This window comes from Phaethon lepturus, unplaced genomic scaffold (assembly GCF_000687285.1).
Source record: "Phaethon lepturus isolate BGI_N335 unplaced genomic scaffold, ASM68728v1 scaffold41857, whole genome shotgun sequence".
Lineage (NCBI taxonomy): Eukaryota > Metazoa > Chordata > Aves > Phaethontiformes > Phaethontidae > Phaethon > Phaethon lepturus.
In genome coordinates, this window is record NW_010550534.1 from 3,990 (window position 1) to 15,393 (window position 11,404).

Consider the following 11,404-nt stretch of genomic DNA (forward strand, 5'->3'; position numbering starts at 1 on the left):
CTGGGCAGCGTGTGTGCAAGAGGGGCTTGTTAGCTTCGTCTGCTCTAGCAGAGAGGATGATGGGGGAACAGGGACTTTGCCATGGTAATTGGGGAAAACAGTTATTTTCTTGACTTGCTTTGGCTGAGCTTAGCCTCAGCTCACTTCTGGATTAAATTCAGACACTAGCATTGCACCAATGCAGTCCTTACTGCAGTGAGCCACAAGCAGCAGGGCTTGGGCTGCCCAGGCAGTATCACTTGCAAGATGCTCCTTCCAAGTGGGAGGCACAAAGCACGGTACAGCAGTGCTGTCTGCCTGGCAGGGAAGGCCTCCAAGGCAATTCTGTGCTGAACCAGGGAAGGAGCAGGAGGTAAGGACCCAACTCACTGCTTCATTTCTGCCTGTCGCCGCCTCTTTTCCTCCTCCACTTTCTTTTTCCTCTGTTCCTCAGCCTCCTGCTTCTTCCTGAGGCTTTCCAGCCTCTGCCGCTCCTTCTCCTGCGGGGAGATTAGTTCAGACTGTACCAGTTGCTGGGGCCTGTTTCTACCCTCAGGCTGCTTGTGCACAGGCAGCTAGAGGCTAGGCAGCCTGCTAAACAAAGAAGTCAGAGTCATGTTCACCCACACACCGGGATAGGAAGTGAATAGCAGGGAAGAAACAACGCGGTTGGGCAACACTGCTTATTCAACTAATAAGAACAGAAGAGTCACAGGTATAGGAGGGAAACACCTCAATCCTTCAGCTATAGAGAATGCATTTAGGCAAGGAACAGCACACTCCTGCTGCAGGTGACCACTTGTAGGAAATGCTCCTCACCTGGGACAGTTTTACCTACACCAGCAGCTGGCAGAATGGGCGAGAAGGAGCACAGTTTCTCAGCAGTTCCCAGCCCCAGCAGAACACAGTTGCAAAGAGATCCTGCCACCTCACCACTGGTGTGGCCAGTTTACTTATTTGGACAGAGCTGCATGGATGCCAGTGTGTGGGGAAAGAGCTGTCAGTGCCCGTGATGCAAGAAGCACAGCCGTTATAATCCTCCAGCCCCCACCGTTAAGGGTGTCATCACTTACAACAAAGTCTCCCTGTAGAGGAGAAGAGACATTAAAAAAAATGATTAAGGGTTTGGAAGTAACACTAGAACCCCCCTCAACAGCACATGCACCCTGATCTTCGCTCCTTACCAGTATGTGGTAGGGAACCCATTGCCTGACCCACACTGCTTGTCTTTCAGCCCTGCAGCAGCCAATTATGTGACACAAGGGCAGATTCCCACTGCAAAGAGAAAAGCTTCCCACTTTCCCACAGTTCAACAGTCCCGGAATATAAAATGTTTCTCTGACTACAAATAGAGCAGCTGAGATGTCTCTGCATCTGAGGAAGGTTTGAGGATTGGTTGGATAAAAACCCCCGGCCAATAACAGCGTGTGTGGACAGGCGATGCAAGGCAACAGCAACCAGTTTCCCTTTTCTGGGGAGGCCGAAGTAGGATCTTGGGGACAGTTTGCTGCGAGGATCTGCATTGATTCACGGTAGCAGACAGAACTAGGAATATGTTTATGCTTTTCTAAGCAAACAGTCCCTCCTGACACTCCCCTGAACTTGATCTCCTCCTCCAGCCCTGTGAGGAAAGGTGGGGCTCTGACACACCTTAAGATCGGGTCGGGTGGGAGTATTGCGTTTGATGAAGTTCTTTACGACAGCCCCACGTCCTGTGGGCCCCGGACTGGCGAGCAGCTGGTTTCGTTGCACAGCCTGCAGGAAGTTTTTCAATGGCCTAACAACCTAAGAGGAGAAGATGGAGGGAAATCAGTACCTGCTGGGGAAAGGGAAGAAAGAAGGGCCGTGGCACCCACTTACCCTGCTAGCTGGAGAGGAAGAAGGTGGAGTCTGGTTTGCTGAATCCTTGTGCTTGTCATCCAAAGGGGAAAGGGTATCACCCCCTGGCTGCTGCCCATTCCATATAACACCCATTGCTTGTTTATAGCTTCTCATCCTGCTGGCATTACAAAGAGGCACATTCGGTGACCGCAAGGCTCCCCAATCTCCCCAGAAGCATTTACTTGCTGTTACATGCTTCCCTCTGCTTGCTCGCTGCCACCAGAGCACACGGGACTCCTATGAACTCATTCGACCCTGCGGCAGGTGCACCATCCAGTCGTGAACGAGCGCAGGGAAGGCACACAACAGCTTGGTAGGGGAACACCCGAGTTCCACAGCAGTAATGTACAACATCACTCTCACCCTCTGCTCTGTGTCCCAGCGAGCAAGAAGTCTTTGTTCTACCTGGTATTAACGGCACAAGACAGACATAAGCCTTGCGTGTCTGTAACTAGCCAGCCCAGCTCACCTCCCTGGCAGGGTTTCACGTGCTTTATACATACTTTGGACACTCACAGATTTACCTGTGTCAGAAATGACTTCACTTGCATCCCCTAATTCCAGGGAAAAACAGGGGGAACAGCTTCACTGCACAATCAGGATGCAATCCAGCAGCAGCCCTGAGGAAGGCTGCAGATCCTGATCCATCACATGGTGCTAAGCGTCCAAGTGAGAGCAGAGGTTACTGTTATTCTCCTTCCCATCCACTACCCGCAGCAAATTCACCCCAGCAAAACCAGGACAGGAGACTGAGGGCAAAGCTAAAAGCAGCTGAAATCTCACGTGAAACACGAGTAATACAAGCACTGAGGAAACAAGTCAGGTATTCCAGACACTTGCACAAGATAAAAATAAGTAGGTCAGTCACATCACATTGCCTTCTGAAACTACTCCTGGACCAGCCCTTTATGAGCCACTTGGTCACATCTAAGCTCCAAGTTAACTGTGCTATCTTAGTCACCTTTGCTGGTTTGTGCATAACTCCTGTGTCTGCTTCCCAAGCCAGACCTGGGTCCCAGACCCAAACAAGGCTCAAGAAGTCACACAGAACCCCCAGGAGACAAGATTTGGACAGACAAGATTTCAAAACTACATCGGAGGGGGGAGGAAGTAGGGAAACAAACACCCAAAGCTTTTTACACAAATTATTTAAGAGGCCAGGCCCAAGCCCTTCCAGACCACTGGCTCATTCGTCCTCCTTGCAAATGTCTCATACCAGATGTGTGAGGGATTCTCCTGGGACTTGGCACAGTGGGGTTTCTCCTGGTTCTCGTTCTGGCATTCACTGTTTGGATTTACACAGCTTCCTGTGAAGAAACCTGCAGTTAGCACTATGTGTAAGGCATCCTGCAGGGCTCCGATTCTCGTTTCCAGCTCTCGTGTGCTCAGAGCCCTGTGGCACATAACCAAACAGAGAAACCAGAAGCCTGGATGACTACCTGGAATACCAGTGTTCTATATGCACCCTGTGAAGCATGCTGTAGTACACATGCTGTACAGACCCTCCTGAACTGGCACAACCTGTCTCACCAAAAGGCCTCCAGCTACTCTTCCCTCCACTCCAGCTACAGCTGCTTATCAGATCTTACAGTTCCCACAGGGGATAAACAAAAAGCCTGAATCTCTCCATCTCCTTGCTTTGAGGCACAGTAAATAAACAGGCCTGGAAATCCTCACATAACTAGACCAGAGAAAAGGGATGTCAAGGTGCTTTAACAGAACATTATGGTATGTGGAAGATTCCAGGTCTAAGAGCAATCTCCTTTCAAAGTGTGCCCACTTACTCATTATGCAGATTGAAGTTGGACAGGACAGCATTGGTCTCAAGGCTTGGACACACCTACAAGATGTCCTTGCTTATCTAATTGCACGTCTTACCTCCTCAGAGGATCAAAAGTTTACCTGAAAAATTACCTTGACTGGTCAGAGGTGGTTTTGTTTCAACACAAATCCCAGATTTTCCACAAACCCTTATGTTGACTCCCTGGTCTGTGTGTCTTTGGGGCTTCATGCAAGAAAAGCAAGACCAACTTGAAGTTACCTTCACTGTTCCCTGCCTGCTGCTTGGGCAGAGATAAGTGCTGTGCAGGAGGGCTGGCAGCTTGCATACTTTTGCTTGAAATGAGGACATCTTCAGGAGTCTGCAGGAAAAGGTAACAAACATTCTCTTAGCACAGCTGCTCCAATGACCAAGGCTACCAGGGACCTGCTGCCCCAAAAGAGCCAGTCATTTCTACCTGCAATCCAACTGCTAGGCTAGGGTCTGCTCCTCTCAGCCAGAACTGTGCTGCATGGGTGCTGACTGCCACCAGGAGCAGTATTCAGCTACTGAATACTACATTCACCACCATTTCAGTAACAGGGGGTCTGCTCGTGAAACACCAGCCTCTGCAGGAGGGACAGTCGCCCAGCACTTCTCAACCAGAGCAGGAGCTGTACTGAACCTGGACTCCGAAGTCAAAGTGCCTTAGGAATGACGGGCAGCTTCTACATGCCAATTTTCAAACTACAGATATTCCAGTGCTGAAAGACAAGTCCCTGTGAAGTGTTTTAGGTTACAAGATCATTAGGCACTTTAAGTACCATTATGGTATATTCTCAGGAGGACAAGCAGAAAAAGTCGCTGCAGCACAGCATCTTAGCGTGCTACGAGGCTGCCTTCCTCATAGCACGTGCTTTCCCCTACCTGCTAAGCTACCACCAGCTACCACCACCACGACCCAGAGCAGAGCCACCCGCCCATTCCCGCTGCCGCTGATGCTTCCTGACAGCACCAGGGAACTGTTGTGAAGCAGAGCCCACTCCTGTCTCCGCTGGGCTAGTTTTCACCTCAGCTGGTTCGCAGCACAATCACACAAGAAGTTTTTGCCAGCTCAGAGGAGGGGATGTCTTGCTAGCATGTTCTTGTCCTGCTAGCACTGCAGGCTTATGCTAGCTTGTTGTGTACAGAGCCTCAGCAGCCAAGGAAAGCACACTAACTTGGATTGCCCTACTCAATTTTGTAACTCCGACCAGCCATGCAACAGAGACAGGCTAAGAATACACACATTCAATTGCCATGCCCAGCTGACAGGCAAAAGCTTGCTAACTCCTGGGAACCTGGCCAAGCACCTCCAAAAACTCCATCTTGAAGAGGCCTTATCAAGGCATAAAACGTCTCTGCCACCAGGAGCCAGAGCGCCAGCCGGCTTAACCAGCTGCCTAAGCATCAGAAGGGCAGCACCGTCCAACTCAGCAGTGCCTTCGCTGAGCTTGAAGGGGCCTGACAGAATGATCCCTTGGCCACATTCTCTGCTTCCAGTGGCAGCACTCAGGAAAAGGTATCAACTCAGGCAAGATCATGTCCAGACAGATAGTTTGTAGATTGTTCCTTAGAACTTACCTTTCCACTTGGGGGATTCAGTTCCAGTCCAGGTCTGTAAAAGAAAAGCTATTTTAACTATTTCGACTCTCTGGAGGGTGAGTTACAGGTCATAGAAGTATGATGGAACCAGTGTATGGGACCCTAAGGAAAATGCAGATAAATCTAATACAGCCAGAGGCACAAGCCTGTTCCAGCCAGGCCACACAGAGGTGGAGCTGTAAATTCTTCTGATGGACCGTTGCATTGCATTACTGAACACACTGATAAGCTTCATCCCCTTCTGCAGGGGGACCCAGAGCAGGTAAAAAGGAAGCTCCATGAGCCTCCATGAGGCTGGGTCTTACCTGTAGACCTTTCAGGTCAGACCACAGCTGACTGACCTCCAGCACCACCAGGCGTTCGGAGGCTGGCTACAGCCAGGAATCCCAGGACATAATTCATATGACACCAGCCAACACCAGGCAGAGCAACTGCTGGCAGCCTCTCAGGCCTTAAGGGCGTAGGCTGGACCCCACACTAACACAGTGATTAACCTCACTGGGCCCTGAATAAACTTCTGAAAGGGAAGGGCTGTGCCTGAACAGCACAAACTTTGAAATACCAACCAGCCCCAGATGACAACATCACCTAACATTCCATTACAAAACCAGTCCTATATCTGCAATATAAAAGCAACCCATATAGATTCCTTGCAGGGTTTTCTGTGGTTTCTTCCTGCCCGCTTTACATGGTAGCCTCACCTCGTGCTGCTGGTCACATCATCTTCCACAAAAACCTCCAAGGAGCTTTGACCTGGAGAAGAAAAACATTAGTTGCTTGGGGATTTCATTCTGAGGCTTCCCAACAGCAGCAATGTGTGCGTGGTAGAGCTCAGGTCCCTGTGCAGGCTTTCCTCCCAGGGAACACGCTGATTGCTCATCTCAGCTTTCCACACCAGCACTACCACCTCCCTCAAGTGTCACTGACAAACTGGTGTAGGCTGGGAAGGCAGAGATCTGAAGCAGCAGCTCCTCTGCCTGCAGACTGCTCCAGCTGCACAAACATGCTCTTGCCTGTGTCAGAGATAGCATTTCCCAGTCAATTGACTTCAGCTCCTGCCTCCCTACATGGTTTGATGCAGACGTGGTGGATTTAGGCTGATTTCATTCCCCCCATAACACCACTTAGCTGAAAGTGTTATAACAAATGCCTAGATACAGTGTGACTCAAAGCTGACAAAACTAAATACCAAAGGCCTCAGTGCTTTATTAGAAGCCAATCTGACTTCAGAAGCAATGATTTTAGAAAGTCCAAACAGCAAAGCCTTCACAGGAGTAGTGGGAACAGAGGATGTGGAGTTTACTGCTACCAGGAATAGCCTGGATTTATGAATCTTGTTTCCTCCAGTGACTGTGCTATTGGCTTCTCAGTCCATCCAGTCTTCTATCTTCACCCAAAAAGCATTTAAGTTCCTCTGCCAATTTCAGCCAAATTTCAGGGGTGGAGACATTCAGTTCCTACAGATTTTTCTATACGGGAGTTGGCAGAAGACCCTGAAATTAAAGCCCCTCCCCAGGGAATGCAATAGTCTTTTCTGATCGGCCAAACCACGCACATGGCTAGAACCAGCCAGGTCACACCTTCCCTTTCACTCTTGTTTTTTTTGGTCCATCCACAACCTATGTAATCCAACCTCCAATGCCTGTGCCTATGCCCCAGCAGATGCTTCCTTCACCTGCTGTAGCAAAACACAGCCGGAGACTTGGTCTGACAGCAGACGAGGACCTGAAGATCACACCCAAAGAGATGGGAGCCACAAGGCCTATTGACAAGGAGACTAAGAGGAGCCAGAGCCAGAGTTAATACGGATGAGCAGCTCCACAGCTGCTTACTCCCCACACCAAAGCCGAGAAGCTGGTTTAGTCAAATGAATGCACTAGACAATTGAAAGAAACTTACAGCTCACTCTGCTGGAGGCAGAGGATGATTCTTGTGCTGCTGCCTTCTTTGAAATGGCTCTGCTGATAGATCTCCGGATCATGCTCTCTCTTTTGCTGGCCAGTGAATATTTTTCTGCCAAGGAGGTCCTACGGCTCTTGCGGGGGCCACCCACAAAGCTCTGGCGTCCAGAGCAACGGCGCGTTTTGGATCTCACTGTAGTCATTTTGCTGTCAGAGTCCTGTAAAGGCACCTTTTCGAGGCCTCGAGGAGACTGGTCCCCTTCAAGCATGGCAGGATCTCCATTTCTAGCAGCCTTGGGAGTGGAGGTACTGGCTCTTTTTTTGGGGGCCTCCTCCCTTGCTGTCCAGTCACTGGGGATCACAGTGACAGAAGACACATCATGCAGCTCAGTGGCTGCATCCCCCTTGGGTAACTGCTCCCCTGTAACAGCCCTGCAGGCTGCATCACCGCTATCGGCACCCTGAGGGCAGTCCTGACAATCTGTCTTTGCCACAGGAACTTCTGCTTCTGCCAGCCACCTCCCGGTCAGTGCTGGGAGCTCGGCTCTAGCACTGGCCTGAGACCTCGCTGCACAGCTGGGCACAGGGAGCTCTTCCCCCGGACAGCCAGGGTGCTGGGGGTGCTCTTTGCTGTGGCGCCTTTGGGAACTTGGCTTGGAAGACACTGGCTTGATGCTGCTTCTCCTTCTGGACAACCTTAAATAAAAACAATTTTAAATGAAGTGATGAAGTCTCCCGCTCCCAAATGATTTTGAGAAAAAAGGCAGACAAGTTTTGAAGTGAACCTGCAGGCTTCTTCCCTCCACCATTCCCCCCTCACAACCCATCTCTTCTCACTGGTGAAATGCAGCAGTTGTACCTTGAGAGCTCAGAGATGCACTCTGGCAGATTTAGCTGGAACAATTGCTGCTGACTGCTTTCTGCTGCCTGCAGGGTTTTTTTGCTGGACATTGCCACTGTATACCATAGGCGGGAATGCAGGGCACATACCCTCACTGCAACCATCCCAGCTATCAGCCTGGCATGCTGGGTTGACTCACAAATAAAGGTTCTATCGTGCGGACACAAACCACAGCAGCTGAGGTACAAGGACACCCAGTAAGCCACAGCCCCAGGCAGAGCTGACTCCAGACAACTAACTCCATGCTGTTTGGTTTGAGCAAAGGACAGAAAAACACAGCAATCGGAAACACAGCAATGCTGCCATACATGTGGTACCTGATAGCGTAATCCCGAGGAAGGCAACAAAAAAATACTTGTAAAGTTCAGAGTCATAAATTCTTTGAATGACTGTCATTTAAGAGAAAAAATATCAGTACAGCAACTGTCTCTAGCCCTATTGCTTCAGTTAAACCTGACCAACTACACAGAGGCTTGAGGAACTTTGGCAGTGAAATCCTCTTTGCTCCATCGGGTAACTTGCCATGAGAGGATAGAGCCACACACTTGATCAGCAAGTCAAGGAGATCAGGTGGACAAATCCAAAACAAAAGGACAGCTTTGCTCCAGAGAAAGGCAGCCACCCGTGCCAAAGTGACCTGCAGGGTGGAGATCGGAGTCAAAGAGAGAATGGAGAGCTGATGTGGAAGTCTGCAACAGCTAGCAAAGGCAGCCAAGAAAACCCACTGTGGTATAAGAACAAGGTTTTACAGCCCCTGGTGCATGACTGTCAGCAAGCAGTGACTTGTCCTACTGCCAGTATTCGAGTTGATACCTTCTGCCCTCCTTCCAGCCTCGTTCTCTTAATTTCTCATTCTGACCTCTAGCAAGAAGAGGGACTTTTTGCTAGAATTAGCAAAAAAGACTAATAATTGGGAAACGTGTAATTAACGATACACTTAGAAATGGGGTTTAAAATACATACTGAGAAAAACAGAGCAAGGAAAACAACAATGGCCTGACCCTGCAGGATGGAGCACAACGTGCTGAACTGCAGCATGAACTTCCTGTTGACAAATGACCGCCTGGCCAGGCATTTTGTCACATCAGCAGATCTTTCTCAAAACTAAGTTTGAATGAGGAAAAATACATGCAAGACTTGTCTTCTTCAGGGGAGCAACCCAGCTGCTACCTGAAAACTAACAGTGTGTCTTAAGAGCTCTCCCTGTTTAGATCTGCAACATTTCCTTCTCCTGCCCTCCTTCACCACACACACGCATGAACTGCCCACGCTTCTTTACTATTCTTGCTGTTCTCTCCATCCTCCATATCTAGTTTCTGACAGTCTTTTAGTTCTAACTCTTCCTGTCCAACTTCTGTGGGTTTTTCACCACGGTTATCAAAATTTAAGGGCCTTAACGCATAACGCACACTACTGTGTGCCCAGTGACAAAGTTTGGGTCACACTACACCTACTGTCAGCGTGCCTACCCCCAGCTCACAGCATATGCTTCTCTGAAGGGAAGGTTACCTTAACCGCCTTGCCACTGACCACGAGATGAGAGCAGATTCCCTGCCAGCTGCCACGAAGCAGTAACATCAAGGAAGTTAATTAGCATCACAGCCATCCCTGACTACACATGCAATTAAATTATGCCCTATGCTATCCTGCCTTGGCACCTGTTTGCAGGCAACTGTTGTCTACTTAGGTCTAGTTTTAAAAACCTCAAGTGTGGTTGTTTCTAAGCAAGTCACTGGGAATTCCCACTTTGGTTTCAGCACTAATCCCTTTGAACCTTCCTGCCTCCCAGTTCAAACAACAACCACGGACATGCCGCTTCTGCACGTCACTGGTAGCAAGTTCCATTCTCAGGTTCTCTCAGGCACCAACACAAAGGTTTAAGGAGTGAACACCAGCAGCCTCAGGCCAAAAATCATGCTGAAACAAAATCAAATCAAACAAAAAACAAAACCAAACAGACAAAAAGTTAAGATTTTTTTTTTTGTTACTCTGTTTCTAACCAGGGGAAAAAAAAAAGTGAAGGAAACCAGCCAATTCTGTCCCAAACTTCCACAAGAATAAAAAGGTTGATTGATGTTGACATGTCCTTTTTAAATGTATTTGCTTACTCAGGGAATAGAGCAGCTATTTTATGTTCTTGTGTACGTGGAAACAGTTACTATTTTGTTTCACTCTTAAAGGCCGTGCAGCAGAGCCAGAACAAACCAACTCACCTACCTCCTCCTATTTGGTTCCTTATTTTCATCTTTCATGCAAGAGGACTGCCTTTTCTTGGGACGTCTCCTCTGTGATGGTGTTTTGGGCATTAATGCAGGTTCAGCCCTTAAGTTGCTGTTAAGCAGACAAATGCACAACCCTAAGCCAATACTATCCACGAGCTATCCACAAAGTAAGGGTCATTCATTGAGAAGGACAAGTGCTGGGTGAGAACCAAGCGAGTGAAACATACCAACCGCCTGGCACCAAGGCCCAAACCAAGCTGCTAACAGTTGCTCAGCTGTGAAACCCAACGCCCACGAGGCCCTCGCACCAGGGCCAGCACACCAGCAGCTGGGAGCACACATGGTCTTACGCTCACAGGGACTGCAAGCATTTTGAGACCAGCGAGCTCCCTGGGGGATGGACAGTCCCCTTGAGGATGGTCCCTACCTATCCAGCATCCTCATGCCCTGCTCCTCCACCTCCCGCAGCCAGGCCAAGTGCTTGTACTCAGCATCTTGGAGGAACCGGGAAAGCCTCTGCCCGCACACCTCCAGCAGCCGCGTGGGACCGTCAGCCTCTGCCATGGCCCTGCCTGAAACACAGAGGGAGTACCAGTCTCGCTGGCACCCGGGGACACAGCACCGGTGGGAAGGGGAGGCACCAGGCCTGCTTCCTGCCTGACAGCAGGGTGTGAGGACAGGCTGGGACTCAGTGCTGCACCCTAGCCAGGCACAGAGATTAAGGCCCCAAATGGCACCCAGGCCTCTCTACCTACTGCCCTCTGAGGTGGAGCAGGCCCACGGAGCCAAGGCCCGCTTCACCACCGCCCCACGGGACCACGGCCTCCTTCACCCACCGCCCGGAGACAGCCCCCACCTCAGCTACCCACACCGCGCCCTCACAAACACAAGCTTCCCCCTCTCGCCCCAAGATCATCTCGGTCTCCACCAATCGCAGCGCGTGCCCCCCGAGGAAGGGTCTCTTATTGGCCTTTGCCCACGTCCATCACTCCCCCGCTGTTAAAAGCCCACAGCCTATTTGCCTGCCCTCTCAAGTCCCGCCTTCCAAGATGAGTCCTCCACGACCACAGAGAGCGGTGAGCAGAAGGGAGCAGATTTTGAGTGCTCCCGTGTCGCC

At 50.1% G+C, this 11,404-nt stretch overlaps 1 protein-coding gene across 1 annotated transcript in view; it reads right to left on the bottom strand.

Annotated features, from left to right (window-relative positions):
* Positions 1-10,851, bottom strand: part of LOC104623485 (inner centromere protein-like) — a gene marked incomplete at its 3' end in the record, with an annotated part of 14,515 nt that extends 3,664 nt beyond the window's left edge. The window contains 11 exon segments of the mRNA XM_010290585.1: positions 362-479; positions 1,630-1,764; positions 1,840-1,975; positions 3,077-3,167; positions 3,902-4,001; positions 5,243-5,276; positions 5,965-6,016; positions 7,163-7,860; positions 10,283-10,396; positions 10,441-10,443; positions 10,715-10,851. Of these exon segments, the coding sequence (XP_010288887.1) occupies positions 362-479; positions 1,630-1,764; positions 1,840-1,975; positions 3,077-3,167; positions 3,902-4,001; positions 5,243-5,276; positions 5,965-6,016; positions 7,163-7,860; positions 10,283-10,396; positions 10,441-10,443; positions 10,715-10,851 (1,618 nt within the window).
* Between the last annotated feature and the right edge of the window lie 553 nt (positions 10,852-11,404).